The sequence below is a fragment of the Malaclemys terrapin genome, chromosome 2, assembly GCF_027887155.1.
Source record: "Malaclemys terrapin pileata isolate rMalTer1 chromosome 2, rMalTer1.hap1, whole genome shotgun sequence".
Classification (NCBI taxonomy): Eukaryota; Metazoa; Chordata; order Testudines; family Emydidae; genus Malaclemys; species Malaclemys terrapin.
In genome coordinates this window covers 57,960,456-57,983,956 of record NC_071506.1, presented here as the reverse complement: position 1 = coordinate 57,983,956, position 23,501 = coordinate 57,960,456, and the positions used below count along the sequence as shown (strand labels likewise).

Genomic DNA, 23,501 nt, shown 5'->3' with positions numbered 1-23,501 from the left:
ATCTGTGATGTCACATATAAAAATGATGGGACCTGAAGATACCTAGGCAACTTGTGTATTTTGGTAGCTGACTCTCTCTAATGTAAATTCAGTTTTTTGCATAATCCTGAAAGTATGAGAGGGAAAACCTCTTCAAATTTGCTAAAAATCTCCCACAAACTGTGCTGGTGATTTTTTCCTCCTTAATTGCTTTGAATGGTAAGATTCTGACTGCTTATGAAATCAACCATCAAGTGTCTTTTTTCTTTTTTAGTATCAGTGTAAATTTCTTCTAAATAAATAATGTCTTTTCTAATTACATGTAGGAGCTATGAAGCTATTTGGTCTGTAGATGGCAGCAGTAATATCCTTTGAGGAATTAATTTACAGGTTCTTTCTGCCACAAGAAAGCCTTTGGTCTTCGTTTCCAGGACCTGACCACTAGGTACAAAACTTTGATACCCCTCTTTCTAGTATGCACTGACTGAAGTGGCTACTGTTAATATGTTTTTGCAATTCTATTAGAGCTTCTAGAGTGGACAGTGATTTGCTTCAGCTTCTCCAATTCAAATAGCAGGTTTGCATTTTTAGTAAAAGCAAGCATACTAACCAAAAATTATTTATTTGCGAAAAAAAAATAGTCTGAACAGGAGAGTGTGAACATTATAAACAACAAAACAAAATGAGTTTTGAAATGAGGTTGCTTCATATTTTACAACCAAATGATATTAACTCACGGCCAAGTTTAAAAAAAAAATTTTTTTTTGGTGCAAATAGACACCTAAACACGTTTAAAAATGTGGTTCTCAGCTTTTATCTTTTGCCCATGATATGTATAACTGCTGAGAGTAAAAGCTTTTCATTGAGGCTAAATAATAGCATCTCTGTTGCCTAAGCATGGAAATATAATTCTGTGTTTATTATACAAACTTTGCTGAATAGGGTAATGCAGATGATTTCACAAAATAAATCATTCCAATATAATTTAGAAGCTGCTAGTTAGAAGTATTAGTGAGATAGGTTTTTTTTTTGTTTGAGCTTTTTTGTTTGTTTGTTATTTTTATACCTTTGCAATTGCGGCTATAAAACACTTTTAAAAAAATATATGTATTTTCTGGCCATCAGCAGACGTTCCCTTTTCAATCTGTTGAATCTTTATGCTTCCCCATTATTGCATTTTTGCCAGGGAGAATTTTTTTGTACACTTACCTGTTCCAAGCATCAAAACACATTAATCTGCCATCTGTTCATCTCATTGCATGAAAAAGCAAAACCCTTACCTTTTGTATACATTTTACAATGTATCTTATTGCAAAGACAACTGCTGAACAATTCTTTATTTATTAATAAGTCAAATATATTCACAGGCTTTGCTAAATCTACATATATATGTATATTGATTTTGATCAATAAGTCTTAAGAAACCAGTGTTATTTCAACAAGTGGATATACTTTCATGGAATAAAAGACATGAAATGAGATTTAGTTAAATAACCTTTATTTTAGGACTATATTAAAAATCCATAGATAAAGGCTGTTTTAGAATTCTTATTCCAATAATGTATACATTCATAAGGATTGACAGTTCCAGATAGCTAGCAGTTTATTAACTATGTCACATGGTCAACAGGTGATTTAAGTTTCAGTTTCCGTTATGGCACGTAGCCTTTCACTTTTGCTGATGGCAAACTTTCGAGACACACAGTGAAAGTATGAGAAATGTTCAGACCTTCAAAGCTGCTTGGAGCAGACTATGGATTTTACAGTGAAAACTTTGACTTGTCTGTGGCAGGTATTAAGGTAAGTTTGCATTTTATGATAGTGTTTTTAAATATATTTCAAGCGGTAAAGGTCTACTTTTTAGTATTTTACAGCTTTTGCTCTATCTCGGAATGACTGTGTAAAGGTATATTGGGTTTCAGAATGGGCACATTTTGCAGCACACGGTACTTAAATTGTACTTCTTATGGATGATATCTTAACAGATCTTGTATGGTAAGCAAGTTTTGAGCCTAGAGGTCTTGGATCAGGGACTAGGAGATTCCAGGTGCTGTAGGGCATAGGAGACAACACCCTTCTCCAAGTCAGCATTGAACTTGTATCCCACATGGCATTAGGAGATGCTTTAACTATTGGAAGGACTGTCATAGATTACACATAAACACTTGTATACATTAAGGGTCAGATTTCCAGTTGAGATTTCAGATGCATCTGCAAAAAGGCATTTGTGCATGGTCTTGTGATTAAGGCAGTAGAGTGAAGTTTGGGAGATATGGATTCAGTTTGTGGATCTGTGACAGACTTCCTGTGCTACCTTGACAAAATATTGATTATAATGCTTCCCTATTGAAGAGTGTGGAGAAGATGAATTCATTAATGTTTATGAGTTGCTCAGATACTGAAATGAGGGTACAGAGATGGGGCCCATATGAGTAATTAGAAGTCCAACTACCCAATTTACACACACATATTTCAAGCACAAAAATCACAGATCATGATTGAAGTCATCTAAAAACTTGCCCCCAGGTATCCCATAGCATATTGCCCATTATACATGTTAATCCTGCTAACCTGGAACATATCAACATCAACAATTATATTATCCCTGTCCAAATAGAAGCATAAGACTTGCCATATTGAATCAGACTGTTTATTCATCAAGTCTTATTCTGCCTCCTGTAGTGGTCAATAGCTACATTCTTATATTTTCAAATAGTGATATATTCTTCATCCACCGTCCTAAAAACTGTACAGTAGTTTCTGTGACCCATTACAATGGCAGTTAAATATTAAGGGTGAGTGAAGTGATCCTTATATATCAAGTATATTCAGAGCATTATTTTTTTTTAAAGAAATATATCTCACAGGCTGCCAATTTAAATATTACATAAATGAAAGAATTATTAGGTTATGAAATATTAGTAAGAGCAAAGTTCAGTTTAGCTCATGCACTACTGTGTACCAAAGTTTACTCCCCTAACCTCCCCAGATCATGTTAATTGCTGTTGATATTTGGAAGAAGTTAGTGACAATTTTTTTTTTTTTTTGTCAGATGAAGGGACTCCAGGTATCTGAGTTCTGAGAGTACGTCACTCTACTGACCACAGCTAGGCCAAGACTTGAGATAGGAAGTTGACAGAACAGAAGACTCATAATAGCTAGGTTACTATTCAAAATTTGGTCTGGTCAATATCAATTAAGAATTGTCAGGATCTTTCTTGTGGTCTATGTCATATTAGCTAATGGTCTCAGTTCACTTCTTAGTGGGCAGGTGTCCAAAAATCCAAAGCAAGCCCAGCCCAACTCTCTTCCTTCCAATCCTTCCTGCCCTGGCTCTGCTGGCTGCCCCCAGGTGTTCCCCATAAAGTGTCTGTCATACTGCTTTGGTTGTGGTGTGAGCCTGACATTTTGGAATGTTCATATGTTTGGTTATTTTGGTATGCTGCCAAAATTTTCCGGACACATGCACGTGAGAGAATAGAAGGGAACTGGTGACTTTTAACAGTTTATAATTCAACAAAAACTGAATGGAATTTTATGAGACAAAGAAAATGCAATTCCACAGCTCATAGACTCATAGACTTTAAGACCAGAAGGGGCCATTGAGATCATCTAGGCTGACATCCTGCACATCACAGGTCACAGAACCACCCGCTCCTCTTGTAATAGACCCATAACCTCTGACTGAGTTATTGAAGTCCTCAAATCATGATTTAAAGACTTCAAGTTACATAGAATTCACCATTTACTCTAGTTTAAACCAGCAAGTGCCCCGTGCTGCAGAGGAAGGCAAAACAATCCCGGGGTCTCTGCCAATCTGACCTTGGGGAAAATTCCTTCCTGACCCGAAATATGGCAATCAGTTGAACCCTGAGCATGTCAGCATGACCCCCCCAGCAAGACTCCTGGGAAAGAATTCTCTATAGTAACTCAGAACCCTCTCCATCTAGTGCTCCATCTCCAACCATTGGGGATTTTTGCTACTAGCAGTCGCAAATGGGTAGGGTTGCCAATTTTGATTGGATGTATTCCTGGAGATTTCATTACATGGCATAATCTTTACTTAAAGATTAGTCTTTAATTCCAGGACAATCCTGGAGGGTTGGGCCACATGCTATTCTAGGCAATTTCATCATACCATCACCTCCATAAACTTATCGAGTTCAGTCTTGAAGCCAGTTAGATTTTTTGCCTCCACTGCTCCCCTTGGAAGATTGTTCCAGAACTTCACTCCTCAGATGGTTAGAAGCCTTTGTCTAATTTCAAGCCTACATTTGTTGATGACCAGTTTATATTTGTTTGTTCTTGTGTAAACATTGGCGCTTAACTTAAATAACTCCTCTCCCTCCCTGATATTTATCCTCTGATGTATTTATAGAGAGCAATCATATTTAATTTCAGCCTTTGTTTGGTTAGGATAAACAAGTCAAGCGCTTTGAGTCTCCTCTCGTAAGGTAGGTTTTCCATTCCTCTGATCATACTAGTAGCCTTTCTCTGCACCTGTTCCAGTTTGAATTGATCTTTCTTAAACACAGGAGACCAGAATTGCACATGGTATTCCAGATGAGGTCTCACCAGTGCCTGGCATAATGGCAATAACACTTCCCTATCTTTACTGGAAATCTTTTGCCTGATGCACAGCCACATTACATTGGTAGCTCAGAGTCATCCTGTGATCAACCAATACACCCAAGGCTTTCTCCTCTTCTGTTGCTTCCAACTCAGAAGTCTCCAGCTTAGAGCAAAAATTCTTGTAAGTCCCTAAGTGCATGACTTTGCACTTAGTACTATAAAATTTCATCCCTTTTCTATTTCTCCCATTTTCAAGGTCCTCCAGATCTTGTATGATATTACGGTCCTCGTCTGTATTGGCAATACCTTCCAACTTTGTGTCATCTGCAAATTTTATTAGCACACTCCCACGTTTTGTGCCAAGGTCATGAATGAAAATGTTAAATAAGATTGATCCCAAGACTGATCCCTCAAGGGCATTACCTCTGCTGAATATCAAAGGTATGTTGAAAACAATAGAGGCGTGAGAGATTCTCAAAGAAAAAGTCACAAAAATCATTATAATGGAAATTGTTAGGCAACCTAAATGTAGGAACTGTAATCTGCTTCCCCGATAATAAGGATACATATTCTACAGTAAGGCCAGGGCCGGCTCTGGCTTTTTTGCCGCCCTAGGCAAAAAAGCCACCCGCCGCACCCCCCCCCCCAGCACGGCAGGGGAGGGCGCCGAGCCCGGCCGCGGGCCTGCAATCCCCGACCGGCCGGAGCGCCGGGGGGAGGGCGGCGAGCCCGCCGTGGCTACACTCTCCCCGGCGGCCAGAGCGCCGGGAGGAGGGTGGAGAGCCCGGCCGGGGCTCTCCGCTCTCCCCGGCGGCCAGAGCGCCGGGAGGAGGGTGGAGAGCCCGGCCGGGGCTCTCCGCTCTCCCCGGCGGCCAGAGCGCCGGGAGGAGGGTGGAGAGCCCGGCCGGGGCTCTCCGCTCTCCCCGGCGACCAGTGCGCCAGGAGCAGGGCGGAGAGCCCGACCGTGTCTTTCTGCTCTTCCTGGCGGCGAGCCCCCGACCGCCAGAGCGCTGGGAGGAGGGCGGAGAGCCAGGCCGGAGCTCTCCGCTCTCCCCGGCGACCAGAGCGCCAGGAGCAGGGTGGAGAGCCCGACCGTGTCTTTCTGCTCTTCCTGGCGGCGAGCCCCCGACGGCCAGAGCGCTGGGGGGAGGGCAGAGAGCCCGGGCGGGGCTCTCCGCTCTCCCCAGCGGCCAGAGCGCTGGGGGGAGGGCAGAGAGCCCTTGGCGGCCAGAGTGCCGGGAGCAGGGCAGAGAACCCGGCCGGGGCTTTCCGCTCTCCCCGGCGGCCAGAGCGCTGGGGGGGGGGCGGCGAGCCCGGCCGGGGCTCTCTGCTCTCCCCGGCGGCCAGAGCGCCGGGAGCAGGGCGGAGAGCCCGGCCGGGGCTTTCTGCTCTCTCCGGCGGCCAGAGTGCTGGGGGGAGGGCGGCAAGCCCGCCGCAGCTCTCTGCTCTCCCCGACCGGCCAAAGCACCGGGGGGAGGGCGGCGAGCCCGGCCGGGGCTCTCCGCTCTTCCCGGTGGCCAGAGTGCTGGGGAGAGGGCGGCGAGCCCGCCGCGGCTCTTTGCTCTCCCCGATCAGCCGGAGCGCCGGGGGGAGGGCGGCGAGCCCGCTGCGGCTCCGCTCTCCCCGGCGGCCAGAGCGCCGGGAGCAGGGCGGAGAGCCTGGCCGGGGCTTTCCGCTCTCTCCGGCGGCCAGAGTGCTGGGGGGAGGGCGGCAAGCCTGCCGCAGCTCTCTGCTCTCCCCGACCGGCCAAAGCACCGGGGGGAGGGCGGCGAGCCCGGCTGGGGCTCTCCGCTCTTCCCGGTGGCCAGAGTGCTGGGGAGAGGGCGGCGAGCCCGCCGCGGCTCTTTGCTCTCCCCGATCAGCCGGAGCGCCGGGGGGAGGGCGGCGAGCCCGCTGCGGCTCCGCTCTCCCCGGCGGCCGGAGCGCTGCGGGTAGGGCGGCGAGCCCAGTCGCGGCCCCGCTCTCGGGCCGGAACCCCCCTGCCGAGCCGCCCCTTCTCCAGGCGCCACGCCGCCCCTTCTCCAGGCACCGCCCCAATCACATGCTTGGTGGGCTGGTGCCTGGAGCCGGCCCTGAGTAAGGCAGGGTCTGGCTAGCGATTCCTGCACAGGAATGATCTTTCATCTCGATCCTGTTCAGTAGCCTCTAAGGGGTAATCTTTTGTAGTCACTGAATATGGACAAACATGAAAGATAAAACCATTAAACAGTGAAAAGTCTTCCAATCACACAATGCGTGTAGCTGTATAATGATGTGTATTCAAGGTATGATTGTTCTCCACTGTTTGTGAGCACTCAGAGGCAGAGGAAGAAGGTAGTATCATGAAACAAGCCCAGATTCTCATGGATTAGCTGTTGACTGTGGAAGACACTTTTTTTGAAAGTGTTGTTGTAGCCATGTTAGTCCCAGGGGATTAATGAGACAAGGTAGGTGAGGTAAGACGGTCTGAAAAAGAGCTCTGTGTAAGATCAAAAGTGTGTATTTGTCACCAACAGAAAAGTTGGTCGAGTAAAAGATATTACCTTACGCACCTTGCCTCTAATACCTTTTGAGAGTCCAGAAAGGCTGGCTTTCATGAATATTCTGTCTTAATGAGTAGTGTTGGGAAGGAGTCACCATCTTTACCCACACTAACTGAGGTTTAAAAAGCTCATGGTAATGGGCTTGTTTCTTAGCATCTCTTAACTCTACACTTAGAAATGTCTACTTATAACAAGACAGTTCCACTGGTACTGGGCAAGGTTCAGAATCACTGCTGTCAGGAGAGTAATTTCAACTGGTCAGAAGTTTATCTTCCCCAGTGATTGTCCATGAGCATCTCCCATACACTTTTCTTTTCCTTTTAAATTATTATGTGACTTGCTGGAGGGCTTTATGCTTTTCTGAATTATTGCTCTTGTTATTGGTGACTCTTCATTTATTCTTCTTTTCAGGAGCCAGCAACTAGGAAGAATGACATCTACCAGCGTAATTAAAAAGATGTTTACATGTACGCTTTCTGGAATGGACATGTAGCAATGGAATTAGTTTAGTATTCTAGCAAAGAACATAAAACTTGAAGTCTCTTTATTTTGATTCAATTTTCCATACTGAAAATATACACTACAGCTTTGCTTTATAGAAAACATGCTGAGAAGGTTGTATCACTAGATGTAAGAGTGTATTTAGACATGCTCTGACTTCTTCTCCTTCTTATATTAAGTGATAACACAGTGACAATAATGAAAAACTAACTCAGAATGAAATTTACTAAGTGGAATTTTACTATGTCAGTTCTTGGAATTGTAATTTATGTAGCTGATATTGCAGCAGATATCTGGGTCACTAGTAACTATTTCTGTGAGGGACAATATTCTTTGGGTATCTTGACACTGGTTTTTAGGTTGCTGTCATCAATAATAGTACAGATATTTAGTTATGAATGGTTTAAAGACGACTGTGGAAGCCCTGATCCTGGGAAGCTGAACTGGATTTTTCTACTTCATTTCTTGCATGGTGGAATTTTTACAAGGTAAATGCCAACTTTCAAATATTACAAAAATAAATCATATTGCTTTTATGTGGTTCACTATGAACTTTCAATGTCAGCTAATTATGCAGGGCTGCTGATTTTAGGTTTTAACTGATAAACAGCAATAAAACACCCCAAATTCAATCAATCAATCAATTAAAACTAGAGTTTATCCCATAAACTCTGGAAAAACACCTGAAGTGCTTACTTGTATCTAAGGCCTTGTCTACATAGAGCATTAATGCGGACTAATTCGGGGGTGTGATTTCTAAACCACACTAATATGTTGTGCATTAATTGGTCTGTGTAGACCCTGTTGGTACACACTAAAGGTTCCTTCCTGTGCTTTAACATAGTGCAGTTTGAAACAGTACAACGTTAAGTGCACTAGGTAACATTACAAAGAGATTATTCATTATATAATATACATTACTCATTACAGTATGTACAAAGAGCCCCAAAACCCCCTAGTTTTTTGACATCTACATAAAACTCAAATATTGCTAAAAATAACCCCCCCATGAAATTAATAACCCATTAAACCAGAAGCCCTATTGTTATGTTAATACAACTTCCAGATCAAATCTACTGCTGTGACAGCAACCACAACTCTATTTATGTCAATGGAATTGTGTTCCCTTATGCTAGTGGTAAATTTGGCCCTCCATTTTTGATGTAGATATAAGTCTTACCTATTTCATTTCCTTATCAATAATTATTTTAGCTGTAACTGTTACAATTCAATTTCATTTGGCACCACATTCTTTATACAGGACATATTACATAAAAATGCTGGACAGAGAAAGTCAGTTGTGTAACTGATGAAGAAAAAGAAGTTTTTAGGGTGATACTTAGGGGAGAATTGCCTCTGAGGGTAGCTGAGGTGAAAGAAATTCATTAACATGGAAAGTGCAGTGATATGGATAGAAAGAAGGTTGAGTCTGGAGGACAGGAATGAGCGATTACTCATGGTATTAAGCACTGAGCTCTTCAGTGAGTCTTTTGCAGGCTCATGTCCATGGTGACTAGAATCCCTGTTTGCTGACAGGTGCATGTTCTGTAAATTTAAAATTTTTCCTTCAGCTCTGTTTGTGGCTTTGAAAAGTAATTTTCAATTCAGTTTGCATCTATATTGAGACTACACATCACTTCCCTTTTAAAAGTGATGTGAAAACTTCTTGTTGAGAAATTCAGAGGTTCTGGATCTTAATCCATCTACGGATATGATTGTTGTGAGTAACAGGTTTCTTGCTGGGAAAATGTAGACTTGCCAAAGACACTATAATTATGTGCTTTAGCATGTACTTCATAGAAGAAAATGCTAATTTTAAATGTTTCTTAAAATACTTTTATAAACTGTGGACATTCTAAAAAGGTGCATTTATGCCAATTGAAAAATCTCAAACAACTTTCTTTACCTGTAAACCTTAGATTATTAAGAGTGAAATAATTTTTAAGATCCGGTTTACTTATCACTGTTTACTTTCTTTCTTTACTTTCGCCTCTCATATATTCTTTCAATAAGTTTCACTTTTGTTTACAGTCAGTTTTACTTTCATGTTCTTCCTGTTGCAATGTTAGTGTTTCTAACACTGCTGCGGAATATTTATTTGTTTTAAAAGGATTGTTTCATTTTGAAAATTGGTGTTAGGTTTTATAAAAGCTTGTTTTTACAAGATTTTAATTTTGGGCTAGAAATGTCCCTGTTATCTGTCTGGCCAAGTTTTTATCTTCTTAGCAAACCCATATATTTGGTGGATTTGTCTACCCTGTTTCCCCGAAAATAAGACATCCTCCGAAAATAAGGCCTACTTACAGTTTTGCCTCTCGTTGTAATATAAGGCATCCCCCCGATAATAAGACCTCCCCGATAATAAGGCATCCACCGATAATAAGGCATTTTTCATTTCTGAAAAATAAGACATCCCCTGAAAATAAGACCTAGCGCATCTTTGGGAGCAAAAATTAATATAAGACACTGTCTTATTTTCGGGGAAACAGGGTAGCTATACTGAGATTTATCCTTCAGTATTAAAGGGACATTATCAGCTTCCCTCTCTTGGTAGGAGTCTCTCAGGACTCTGTCCTTGGCCCCTCCTCTTCTCACTGTATACTCTTGCCCCTCTCAAATCCATTCAAAATGCTGCTGCTAAGATCATCTTCTTGGTTCATTGCTCTGTCACCTCTTCTTTAAGTCCCTCCTCTGGCTCCCCTTCTCTGAGGAGAAAGAGGGCATTAGGTGTATTTTTTAAAAATAAATATATCCTCATCAGGTTATGTTTGATATTAACCTGCCTAACTGCCAGGAGTTATATCAAAGAAGGCTAAGGGTGAAACTAGCAGGAAGCAAAGGAGTGACACAGATAAGAGTCCTGGAGAAAGCAATGGAAAAGCTATTTGTTGGGGAATACCTATATCTGGCTCTATCCAGGCTAGAATGGTTTATTCTTGCCAAGGCTGTGCACAGAATCAAAGAGAATCCTAAACCTAAAACAATCTGGCCTCAGGGAGGAGAAGTGTGGAATGGGTTGTCAACAAATGGAATCTGACACCCAGATTGACAGAGGGAGTATACTGCAAGCAGGACAGGCTGGCTCTCCCAACTCAGAAATGGGAATAAGCTGGACCTCTTTGAGCTATGGATAGAGAGATTAAGTAAGGAAGTATCTGCCCAGGCCTTTCAGCATGATAACCAATTTTCCTAAATACTTTTACCTTTTGAGGAATGAATAAATAATGGTTTCAAAGACAAAGTTTTTGCGTCACTGCTGTTACAGACTCCTGAAGGGTAATTTACAGATGCCAAAAAACAACTTGGGCTTGTGTTGTTAATGTGGTTGGGAACTAGGGGGCTGTAGCCCAGAGATCCAGCCTGAGAGTGATTGCTTCCGCATGGTTCTACCCAAAGCAAGATGCTGGAAGCCAGGCTTGTCAGCTAAGGGGTGCACTTGAGAGGGACTAAAAGGAGTCTAAGGTGCAATTTGCCCTGTAGCCATGACAGCATCAAACACAAACCTCTTCTCCCAACCTTCAACATCCTCCAAAGTTTTGCTTCATGCTATCTGACTGACCATGCTACCTAATTTATTACAAAGTTGACTCCTACCTTCACTCTTGTCAATGTCAACCATCTGGTTCTCCATTTTTCCAACAAGAACTTCCACATTTTATCCCATGCTTCCCCTCCTGCGCTGGTAAAAGCTCCCAGTGAAAATCTGTAAAATAGCTAGTCCTCCTTCAAGTCCTTATGCAAAACTCACCTCTGTGGTAATTCACATTGTTAAGTACAACTTAATGGCTAGGCAGGTGGAGAGCTGTGATCACTACTATTAAGTGGTTAAGTATTACACACCTCTTATCATATTTATTTGTTACCTTTCTTCCACACTCCACACTGGTTGTCATTTGTCTCAGACACCTGATAATTATCTTTTAGATTGTAAGCTCTTTGGGGCAGGGAATATTATATGTTTGTACAATGCCTAGCACAATGGGGCTGAATCTTGCTGTGCTATCTCAATATAAATGTTAACAACAATAAATATTAAAACCATGTTGTGACATACCAGGATGCACTCCAGATCGGTGTTGGGTGGGGGTTGTTACTCTCCTGGCCTGCAGTCTGGGGTGCCTTACAATGCCTGGCTGCTGCAGCCTCCAATCATTACTGCTCACAAACATCTTCCAGCATGCAGATCACTCCCAGATGTGTTTGTGTAACTACAGCCTGCCACTCACCAGCCTTAGTTATACTGCAGGGTGACCCCAACATACTCCCAGTCTCAGATTCCCCACAGAGATATATATCCTTTACTGTCCAGCCCCCTTCTGGACAGTACAAATATAGTAATACTGTTATTCCTTTAAGGGAATAATATATCAGCTTATTATCTTAAATGGAGTTATCCAAACATTTCAATTTAAATACATTGGATTAGATCAAATAATAAAACAAGTTTATTAACTACAAAGAGATAGATTTTGAGTATGAGTAATGAGGCATAAAAATCAGAAATGGTTACAAGAAAAATAAAGAAAAAATGCATTCTAGTATCTAACTTAAACTATATCAGATTCAAGCAAAATTTCTCACCACATGCTTCCAGCAAGATTACTGACCAATCTCTACAGGTCAGGACCCCTTCCCCAGAGTCCAATGGCTGTTTCTTTTGTCTTCTCAAGTGCAGAGAATGCAATGGGCTGGGAGAGAGAGGGGTCCTTTGGTGTGTTTGCCCCTCCTTTTTATAGTTTCATTGTCACTCTTGAAAAACATTTCCAGCTGAGAAACAGGAGACAGTCTATGTGGAAGGATGTTCCCTACTGGATTTTTTCCATCTGTTTGAGCTTCCTTTGTTTTCCCTTCCTGCTTCATGATCCTGTTTACTGCTTAGCACACATTCCTTTGTTTAGGACAGACCTGTTTGCTGACTTCTGCCTGGGCAGGCTGTGTGTTTTGGAACATGTGTTAATAACATCATACAGGGGAATCTTATAACTTCATATACAATGTTGACACACATTTTATGAGGACAAAACTGACCAGCAAATTATGAGTTTTCAAATGATACCTTAAAAGGCATACCTTGTACAAAGATTATTACAATAGAATGTGGGGTATGAATACAGGGGTGTATTCTGTCACCCATATATTTAAAAATCCTTGTTTATATTGCTAATAAGAGCTTAGATTATTAAAATGGAAAGAATTGTAAACATTTAATTCCTTTAACATAATGTTTATTCTCAACAGTTTTTTAATGGAACTAAATTATTACGATTATTGGTGATTTAACAAGAGCTGACATAATCTACCTACTTGCGGCCTGATCCAAAGCCCATGTAAAGTCAATGGAAAGGCTCCCATAGGTGTTGGTAGGTTTCAGATCAGACAACAGGACAATGATAAACACAAATAGGACAAAGCATTAACAGTGAATGCTGGAGGAAAGGGGTTATTAATTTCAGCAGCCCTACTCCTGGGTTCAGAGGTCCACCTGTCTGGAGCAGTTTTCTGGATCAGAGTCTAGGTGAGTTTCAGGATACCTGAGAAAGATTGAACTTCAGCAGCTGGTTGTGACACAGCACAGGGCTATGTTAGCAGCTGCCATCATGTCTCTTGATATGTAAAATCAGGGATAAGAAACATTTGTCTGAACAGGGGCAGATGCATCTGGAAAATCATTTTAATGAAGCTGAATTTTTAAGTCCATTAGGAATTGGAATGAGTTTGTGTGTTTTGTGGCACCCTGGACTATGTCAAGGCATTTTACAAAAAGTGATGAGAGAATTTCAGAGCAAAACTTCAAAAGGCTCTGTTGCTACAAGTATGGATTTTGTACAAGGCAATACCAATGCAGAACAGAGGTGGCTATACCTCAAGCAACTTATGCAAATAGCAAGAAGTTCTCCAAGAAAAATGATTCTTTTTCCACTGGTGGTCAGGGAGGCAATTTACATTAAAAAGTAGAGGATTTATAAGACCAAATTTCAGAGAGGATGTTAACATGGGTGCTGCAATAGTTTAATTGCGCTAGAGCAGGGGTGGGCAGACTTTGGCATGAGGGCCACATCTGGCTATGGGTGGGGGGGTGAAGACTGGGGCAGGGGGTTGGGGGCAGGAGGGGGGCAGGGGTGGCGCTTACCTCAAGCAGCTCCCAGAAGCAGCGGCATGTCCCCCCTACCCAGCCAATGGGAGCTGCGAGGGCAGCGTGCGAAGCCCCTTGGCTGCCCCTACGCGTAGGAGCCAGAGGGGGGACATGCTGCTGCTTCTGGGAGCTGTGCAGAGTAGGGCTAGCCCCGACCCCACTCCCCGGCTGGAGTGCTGGAGTGGGGCAAGCCCCGGACCCCATTCCCCCGGCGGGAACTTGAGGGCCAGATTAAAACATCTGGAGGGCCAGATGTGGCTACCAGGCCGTAGTTTGTCCACCCCTGCACTAGAGATTAAGTAATAATATGTATTTGTGGTATTTTCCTTCAAACAAACAAATAAAACAAACTTAGTTTTGTAACTACTGAGAACTTAAACTGCCCCTTTCTAGTGTTCAGAAGATTAACATACAGAAGAGATGACTTCCCTTTAAGGTTTAAGGAGAAGCAGCTAGCATGGAGTCATTGACAACACTGTATCCTTCAAGGCTCATATCTATGGAAGCAGCAGGTATGCCTCCAGGGATGTCACAAAGCAATAAATACAGGCATCCCTGACCTGTGCATGTTGCCATGGTTTTAGGAGGCCAGTTTCATAGGAGAACAGGCCCACCTGATGAAATGATGAAGAGGATATTTTGAGTGGAAACAAGCAAAGATTCCTGCCTTTGTCACAGATTTCCCCAATGTAGGGGATGACCAACCCGGCCCTTAGATTTTAGCAACGTGAAAAATAATTAGAACCTGCTATTAAAATAAAAGGAGATAGTCAATCAGAGATCACAGTGGGAAATAAAGCAGCAGAGATTACATTCCACAGTGATTTTCTGCGCCCTCACAGCTAGCTCTGTCTGATTTGAATCCTGCTCTCTGCTCAAGGCAGAAGATGGAGAGTGGAATCCAAAAGATCCTTCTGTTCCAGACACTTTGGAATGGAAGCATATTTCCATTCCAGCCTGTGAAGACAATATCACAAAGGCAGAACCACTCCTCTCCCCCTCCCCCCTGCCAAGTTTCTATCAAAATGAATGCGCTTTCTAGAAGCAGTAACTGACAGCTGAATACTTACGGCAGACGTGTGATATTTTCAGGAGTAAATAAAGTATGACATTCTGTTCTGTAGTCTGTCAAGTAACAAATTCTTAGTAAACTCTAGAATAATAAAAAGATATTATTTAACAGTTATTGTTTTAAAAATAGCACGATTATATTTAGCCCTATAGGCGAGACATGACCAAATCAAATTTGTCCTAGAACTTAGGTTGTGTGTGAACACTTCTCCCCTACAAATCTAAGATCAATATAAATGTTTTTAATGGATATATTTTTAATTAATAAGGAAATATATATCTTTAAAAATAATCACTCTCCTACAGTGTTGCCTCCCAATATTGCAACCTTGAGCTAATACATAAGAAACTGAAAGCAAAATTGATTGGAACTAACTTTAAAGAAAGTGAAACTGACAATCTGTTTTCATTGTCCAAAATGAGGGAGTACATATTATAAACAAACAGAATAAAGAGTGAATTTTAAAAAAAAATCTTTCACTTTTAGTAAAGTGAGGTATCATTTGTAATATAGTTGATGAAATTTGTTCTTTTAAACTGCCGAGATCGCTGACAGCTGTAGTTGCTATTTTGTAATGAGCAATTTTTTTTTATAGACCTGATTTTGCATGTCGGTCTATTTATGGCACTCAGCTCATATACAGATCTACAGGTGCTAAATGACATGTTGGGTTGTTTCAAGAATTATATAAGTGTAAGTTTTATATTCAAATGAGCTGCCTGAATGGCCAGAATGGATGCTAAAATATTTATAATTTATGAACATTCTAATAAATCTATCATGAGAGAATAGGTAATTGATAGTTTAGTAAAGTTTTTGATACTGTCTCTCATGACTTTCTCATAAACAAACTAGAGAAATGCAACCTAGATGGAGCTACTATAAGGTGGGTGCAAAACTGGTTGGAAAACCATTCCCAGAGAGTAGTTATCAGTGGTTCACAGTCATGCTGGAAGGACATAATGAGTGGGGTCCTGCAGGGATCAATTCTGGATCCGGTTCTGTTCAATATCTTCATCAATGATTTAGATAATGACATAGAGAGTACACTTATAAAGTTTGTGGACGATACCAGGCTGGGAGGGGTTGCAAGTGCTTTGGAAGATAGCATTAAAATTCGAAATGATCTGGACAAACTGGAGAAATGGTCTGAAGTAAATTGGATGAAATTCAATAAGGACAAATGCAAAGTACTCAATTTAGGAAGGAGCAATCAGTTGCACACATACAAAATGGGAAATGAGTGCCTAGGAAGGAGTACTGCAGAAAGGGATCTGGGGGTCATAGTGGACCACAAGCTAAATATGAGTCAACAGTGTAACGCTGTTGCAAAAAAAGAAAACATCATTCTGGGATGTATTAGCAGGAGTGTTGTAAGCAAGACACGAGAAGTAATTCTTCCGCTCTACTCCGCACTGATTAGGCCTCAACTGGAGTATTGTGTCCAGTTCTGGGTTCCATATTTCAAGAAGGATGTGGACAAACTAGAGAGAGTCCAGAGAAGAGCGTCAAAAATGATTGAAGTTCTAGAAAACATGACTTATGAGGGAAGATTGAAAAAATTGGGTTTGTTTAGTCTGGAAAAGAGAAGACTGAGAGGGGACATGATAACAGTTTTCAAGTACGTAAAAGGTTGTTAAAAGGAAGAGGGAAAAAATTGTTTTTCTTAACCTCTGAGGATAGGACAAAAAGCAATGGGCTTAAATTGCAGCAAAGGAGGTTTAGGTTGGACATTAGGAAAAACTTCCTAATTGTCAGTGTGGTTAAGCACTGGAATAAATTGCCTGGGGAGATTGTGGAATCTCCATCATTGGAGATTTTTAAGAGCAGGTTAGACAAACACCTGTCAGGAATGGTCTAGATAATACTTAGTCCTGCCATGAGGCAGGGGACTGGACTAGATGACTCTCAAGATCCCTTCTAGTCCTATGATTCTATAATATCCAGTACATACCTTATTCTGGAGGAATCCCTTTAACAACATGTGAGGTGTTCACCTCGTACCATGTCTGCTCCCCCAGGACTGAGCTCTGGAGCTCATATTCAGTGCATCAGATTTGCACTTTTACTTGGTGTTTGGACAAACTCAGGCTCTGATGGTTGAGTGTGTGTAACAGGTTGATTTACTTTAACAGTTTTTCTTGAAAACATTGAAAACTATACAGATGTTTACATTTTGGAGGCAAGAACCAGATGTTTGCATTCTTAATTGTTTTATAACTTGAAAAAGTTACAGATGTTTTGCCAAGCAGTGTAGGATTTTATTTATGGGAGATTACTCAGAACACAGTAAAATAAATATGCAACAAATGTAATACAAGAAAACAATTCCACCTGTGAGTTTCTTTCTTTTAAGTAATGGAGTCAGAGCCAAATCATGGAAGTAGTGCACAGCTTGCGTGTCAAGGCTGCATTGTAAGGATCTCTGCAAGGAGAAGAGCATGGAATCAGTCCTCTAGGCCATGAAGTAGTAGCGTAGCTGCTCCATAGCTGTGACTGCTGCAATGCTTAGCCCCAAGGCTGGTGTACACCTGCCTTCTTTGGGGACAATGGTTAGTGCATTGCTGGGACACAGGGAGCCCCCACAAAGCAGAGCACTGCAGCAGGCAGGTGGCATAGATGTTCAAACCCTGCCTCTCTCCTTTTTCTCTGTTAAAGCACAGCATTGTCATAGGATCTGTATCCTCCATGGCCACAGAGCAGGATTTGGCCCTTAATGCTGGTGAAAAGTGTCATATTTAAAATTCAGATGACTGAAATCTGTCATGCGCTGCAGCACTGCAGGCCAGCAATGTGCCTCACCCCTGACCTGGAGGGATCACCCACCTACACTGGTGAAAAGAGAAGTTCAGTTTCCATGCCTATTCACTCTCTGCTGAAGCAGCCAGGTGTGGTTGTAGCTTCCCCATTTTAACTCAGTCCTCAGATGCATTCACCATTTGTGTAAACAATCACTATTTTCCCCACCCATGTCCTTGGTGTGAACCCCCAGCTAGCACTGTAGAATAGTTGGCCAAATGCAGGGAGAGAGGTCACACTTGGAATTTTGGGCCTTGTAACTGGAAGCCCCCAGAACAACTCTACAAGGAGCTTAAACTACCCCTGCATTAGAATCCTTTCAGAATTTCACTATTAATTTTACATGGAAAAGTTTCAGTACTATGGTGATGGGCAGCAGTATAAAACAGATAAATAGATCTCTGCATGTGTCCAATGAAGGGTATAGTAGAAATTATTTACTTGAATAGGTGCCCTGCAAAAGGTTTAGATGCTGCACATGCTAGCTCTCTGCTCTGAAACAGCTCTCTTTTGAAGGGGAGTGGCGTCTATATTATAAATCTTGTGTTATTTTAAATTAAATTATAACTTTCGCAGCTTTTTTTGCGTGCAAAAGGCATTGTGATGAGGGTGTATATTCTAATCATGTGAAGTGGTTTGGCTACATTAGGAAACTTACCTCAAAATATGAATATTTTTGAGCTTTAGAAAGTTTATGGCATTTCAGCATTTCTGAAAACAGCCTATTTTTTTATGTGGTATTTCAGGCACAAATAGAGTCAAGAGGTTTTTTTTGGTGTATTTTACAGTCTGATTTGAAAAGCAAAGAGGCTTGAACATATCAGACAAGTGTCCAAACTTTGGATGCTACTTTGAGCCTAATCTGAACTTCTAAGATTTGTTCACCATTAGTATATATTTCAGAGCTGGAACCAGCCTTCTCAGGAAAACCCTAAACCACGGGACACAACACCAAAAAAGTAGGCACAATAAAGGTTAATTCCCTAGTGGAATAGCTGTTTTTCCACTGTTTTGTCAATAGTGGAGTCAGAATAGGTTCTTTGGACAAGGCTAGTGGAAGTTCCAATGATTTGAAAGTGGAATCAATGATAATTGAATGGTCTCTCCTCAGCAATTTGCACACCAGATGTTTATGAATCACTTATGATTATGTTTATGAATCACTGGGCAAGCACTCAGTGGATGAGATTGTTACTTTGCCTTGAAAGATGACAGGGGTGAGGCCTACATGGATACTTATTAGGGGATGTTCTTTCTTGTATGTTCGTTGCTAACTGGTTCTGAAAGGCTCTTTGTTTATTGCTAAACAATTCCACAGGAAATAAATGAGGTAATTAGCCCTTAGAACCTGTTCTTTTAGACTTGGCTCACCATATCTACTATCTGCAGGGTTTTCCCAACCCTACTTTAAACTTCCACTTTGGAGGCAATGGACCAGATCCTTATCTAGCACAGGTGTAACTCTTGACGTCAAAGGATCTACACTGATTTACCAGCTGGGAATCTGGTCCTACATCTGCTTGCAGCTATCATTTTTTCCCCAAGGAGGACTGAATAGATTTCTGTGTGCAGATGATCACAGTTGCTTCCTTAAATATCCAGATGGTGTCTCTTTTGACTAGAGTTTAGTATTCCCCCTTCTCAAGGGGCTAAGGCTAAGCACACTATTTCCACAGCCCTGCCAACTCCTCTAGGGCTGAAAAAAAATGACTTGGTACTGGGAATTAAACCTAGGTCTCCCACATGGCAATACAGATATCTTGAACAGAAAAGGTACTTTGCAAGGCAGGAAGTAAATCTGTCATGATTCACTAGCTCCAGTATAATGTATCATTCCATTTAGTTTTCTTTCAAAGGAAACGATTATATAGCCTTAAGGAGAAAATAGAAATGTTTTGAGAGGTCATTTATATGCCCTCAATATCTGACAAAGAATATGATTTATCATATGGCACCGTCCAGATCATGTCATTGTCTGAAATATGTGTCCCCTGAGAGTTATTTTCTATATTGAAAGTCTCTATGGGTGTTTAGAAAAGAAACAGCTTAAAGAATTAGGGCTAGATTTTAAAAAATGAAGCTACAAAAGAATGTGCAAATTTGATGTAGATGTGCAAATCAGCTGACGTGCATGTTAAGGGATACATGCATACACACATAGTTTCATGTATGCACAATCTCTAGTTTGCATGTGTACATCTAGGGATTTGGGTGCATGCAAAATGAATCAGAGTGTCATCCTAAAGAGAAGGAGACAAGAGGCAGCAAAGGGGAGATTCAGAAATATATCGTGTTTAAAGAAATTAAAGTTAATTAACTCAGTCCTATGATCTTTACTCAGGCCAATCTCATTCCATTCAATTTAGTTTCCTAGATTGCACCCATCACTAACATTAACCTCAATGTGCATTTTTGCATTAGTAAGAAGTAAAGGATTCCATTCAAAGATAATTAAAAACAAATAATGATAATTTGAACTAAGAACAAAATGGCTGAAATCTTAATTAGTTTTTACTATTTTCTAGAACAGTGCTTTTAAAATAAACCCCATATAACCAAATTTATATATATATATTTCTCTTTGTAGGTATTGGTTTGCATTGAAAGATGGCTACCAGGCTGCTTTTAAACAAAACAGCTCAGGAGATCAACTTACTGGGGGCCCTGCCAGTATCATTCATAAATGCGCCATTGATGCAGTGACTGATATTAGTATGCTCAGGGTATTTAAGACTTTCCTGGAGACCACACCCCAGCTCATTCTTCAGATTTACATCCTGATGGAGCATGACAAGGCTGCCTTCAGTCAGTGTAAGTCTCTCTCATTCGAAAGTTGAATATAGTTAAATCTCCACTAAGAAGGCAATCCCTAGTATTAGGTAACACTTTAAAGTATTCCTTGTCACATCCCAGTACAATTTTATTTAACATTTAATTTAAAACCTCCTCTATTAGGTTATCTATTTTACTAAACTCTGGGAAAAGTTTCACTGTAATATGTAATAGTAATATTTAACAATAACATTGTATTGTGTTTGATAAGTGAAAGCTAATGGATGTAACCAACTGAATAATTTCAGAGTAGTCTATCTTGTTTTCGCTTATTGAATAGGGAGATATCTAAGGTACTTCTATGGCTCCCATTACTGAGCACCTCACAGTCTTTAATATATTTCTCCTCACAATACCTCTGTGAAGTAGGGCAGTGCTATTATCCCCATTTTACAGATGGGGAACTGAGGCATCGAAAGGCTAAGTAACTTACCCAAGGTCACACAGAAATTAGTGGAGGAGCAAGGAATTGAACCTGGGTCTCACAAGTGCCCTAACAACTGGACCATTCTTCCTCTCAGATATAAAGAATGTTTACAAAATATATGAAGTTTTTCCATGGAACTAACATCTATCCTTGTGTTTTATTTAGACGCTTCCATCATCACATCTTTCTGCAGCATTTCCTGGTCAACTCTTGACTATCAGATATCATTACGAAAATCTCTGCCTGATAATAATCAATTTTCTGGGGTGCCTCCTAAGTTAATCTACCTCTTGTACAAACTGTTCACACTGACTTCTTGGATACTGAGTATTGCACTGGTCACCCAATTAAATATCATAAGTAGTATAGTTCTGCTAATATTTCTTTGGACTTTGGGCTTCAGCTGGACTTTGAAGCAACACACTACGTTTTGCAAATCTAAGAGGATGGAATTTTTATTCAGGACTGTTGTTGGGATCATTCTTATTTTTACATTTTTTAATGTCAAGGGGAAAAAAACAAAAATGTATATTTCTAGTTATTATGCCACTCATATGGTTGTAACTTTAGGCATAATGTGTGTGTGTTTGTTCTGGAAGACTTCAGTTACTGAGCAATTATATTTTACATTTGTGAGCATCACAATTGTTCTCACTCTGGGGTTAGGTATTATTTGTCTTTTTGTTTATTATAAATTTTTCCATCCCACTATTTATTTCAAACAAGAGAGTGCTTCAGATAAAGTTGATGGACTACCAAGAGAAAGAGAAGAAGAAATCAGTAGAATAAGAAATTTCATAATGCCATGAACATTATAGAATTATGTGAATTTTTAAATATGTGCAAATCAAAGCAAATACTGCCTGGGGGACTGTTAGTTACTCTGTCTTTACTTTTCATACTTGCAATGAGCATTTCAAGTAAAATAATTGCTAATGGGAATGGTAGTAGTTATCAGCTCTGAATAATTATTGGTTCTGCTGTACTACTCTACAAAGCAAAGACTTTATAAAATGAACTAAGCACTTCTGCATATTGGTGTTTTTCCATCACTTGCAAAATAAATAAAATACAAAAATAGCCCCTGTAAAGGCAAAACAACCAACCAATCCTACCCTCCCACCCAAACCCAGTTTTATTTTTTCCACACAGAATGTAGGAAATATAAAACCAAATCAAGTTACTGTTGACATCATCTTTGTTTCTGAAATGTACTTCTCTTCAAAACAAGGCTCACATCTCCTTACTTGGCAGTGGGAAAGGCCTGAGCTTCATCTGAAATAACCAAGGACTGTGATATGTTAACTGTACCTGAACACAGGGATCACAGAGGATTGATTTACCCTCCCAGTGAGAGAGGTACATGTATTCACTAGGAAGAGTAGCTACAAACCCACAGCCCTACCCTGGGAGTTCTACCAGGGAAGAGTAACTTTAATTTGGCCGCAGTGCAATAGGAACCTGGCCAGAAAAAGCTTTTGGGGAGATGTGCTCAATCAGTATATTTTACAGATGCTCTGGTAACACACCCTCCTGTTTCATTGCTGTGCTCTCATCCTCCCATACACCCTGTGTGGATTTTCAGATGCCAATAGCTTGCAGACCTGGATTATACCAGCACTGCAGCCTAAATAGCTAATAGCTGAAGGCAGGAATCTCACATAGAGGAAGAGATATCTCCCTTGAAACATTTCTCTCCCAATGGTTTTTAGATTTAATGCTTTAAGTGTTAGGCTATGTCTACACTACTAAGTTACACGACTCCAGCTACATGAATAATGTAGCTGGAGTCGACATAGCTTAGGTCAACTTACTGCGGTGACTACAGTGCACTGGGTTGACGGGAAGTGCTCTCCCATCAATTTACCTTACTCCTCTTGTTCCCGGTGGAGTACCGGAGTCGACCGGAGAGCACTTCACTAGACCCGCTAAATTGACCCCCGGTATATTGATCTCAGCAGCGTCGATCCCGCAGTAGTGTAGACATAGCCTTAGTCTCAGCATAGGGAAGGCTAGAGTCCTGGTATACAACTACATGGCCTTTTATGACGCAAGTTTGCCTTTGCCACTGGAGAAAGGAAGAATAGTTCTTCTAATGTACTGTTGCTATAGGGATCTCGCCAAGAAGTGATGTGAAATCACAAAATAATGAATTTTTCTAGAGAGGTGCTTGCTAGATACTAGAGTGAAATCAGACAACCTTTCAATATAGTTATTTGAAATGCTTAATGTATATTGCATAAGGAAAGTAAATGAATAGCCAGAGCCTTTTATTAAATGAAACAGGGAGAAACAGCTGAGAGCTGCTGGCTTTTAGCTCAGTTATAGAGTCACTTGTTCAGCCCTCCTCAGTTCCTCACCCCCCTTCCCTTCTTTCCTTCCTCCATGAGAACTCACACATCCAAATAATGTCATCATGGGAGCAGGGAAAATGGGGCAGGGAGAAAACTGAAGTTGAGAAAAGAGACTCAGACGGTAAATAGGTGATACCAGGAAAATGCCTGTTTGACCAGCAAGTGTCCCTTAAACTTTGGGGGAAGGCCTGACATTTTGGTGGATCTAAATCCCTTGAAGTGCAGCAGAGCTATTTCCTGTGTGTATTGTGTCACGTTGGCTTACTGCAGTGATTACAATAAGCTTTTACTCTATATTACTCTTGTTAGC

The 23,501-nt window shown here is 41.1% G+C and overlaps 1 protein-coding gene and 1 long non-coding RNA gene across 3 annotated transcripts in view; one reads left to right on the top strand and one right to left on the bottom strand.

Annotated features, from left to right (window-relative positions):
• The first annotated feature begins 1,549 nt into the window (after nucleotides 1-1,549).
• XKR9 (XK related 9) lies at nucleotides 1,550-21,864 on the top strand. Its single transcript, XM_054017417.1, has 6 exons — nucleotides 1,550-1,779; nucleotides 3,032-3,141; nucleotides 4,808-4,992; nucleotides 7,485-8,062; nucleotides 20,166-20,389; nucleotides 21,003-21,864. The coding sequence occupies exons 4-6, from the start codon at nucleotides 7,791-7,793 to the stop codon at nucleotides 21,644-21,646; spliced, it is 1,140 nt and encodes a 379-aa protein (XP_053873392.1). The 5' UTR covers nucleotides 1,550-1,779; nucleotides 3,032-3,141; nucleotides 4,808-4,992; nucleotides 7,485-7,790; the 3' UTR covers nucleotides 21,647-21,864.
• Nucleotides 12,074-23,501, bottom strand: part of LOC128831184 (uncharacterized) — a 157,965-nt gene continuing 146,537 nt past the window's right edge. For both annotated transcript variants that reach the window (XR_008443773.1, XR_008443772.1), the window contains exons 4-6: nucleotides 17,114-17,204; nucleotides 14,778-14,860; nucleotides 12,074-12,506 (exon numbers count right to left, since the gene is read on the bottom strand). This is a non-coding gene — a long non-coding RNA (uncharacterized LOC128831184). The remainder of the gene's footprint in view (nucleotides 12,507-14,777; nucleotides 14,861-17,113; nucleotides 17,205-23,501) is intronic.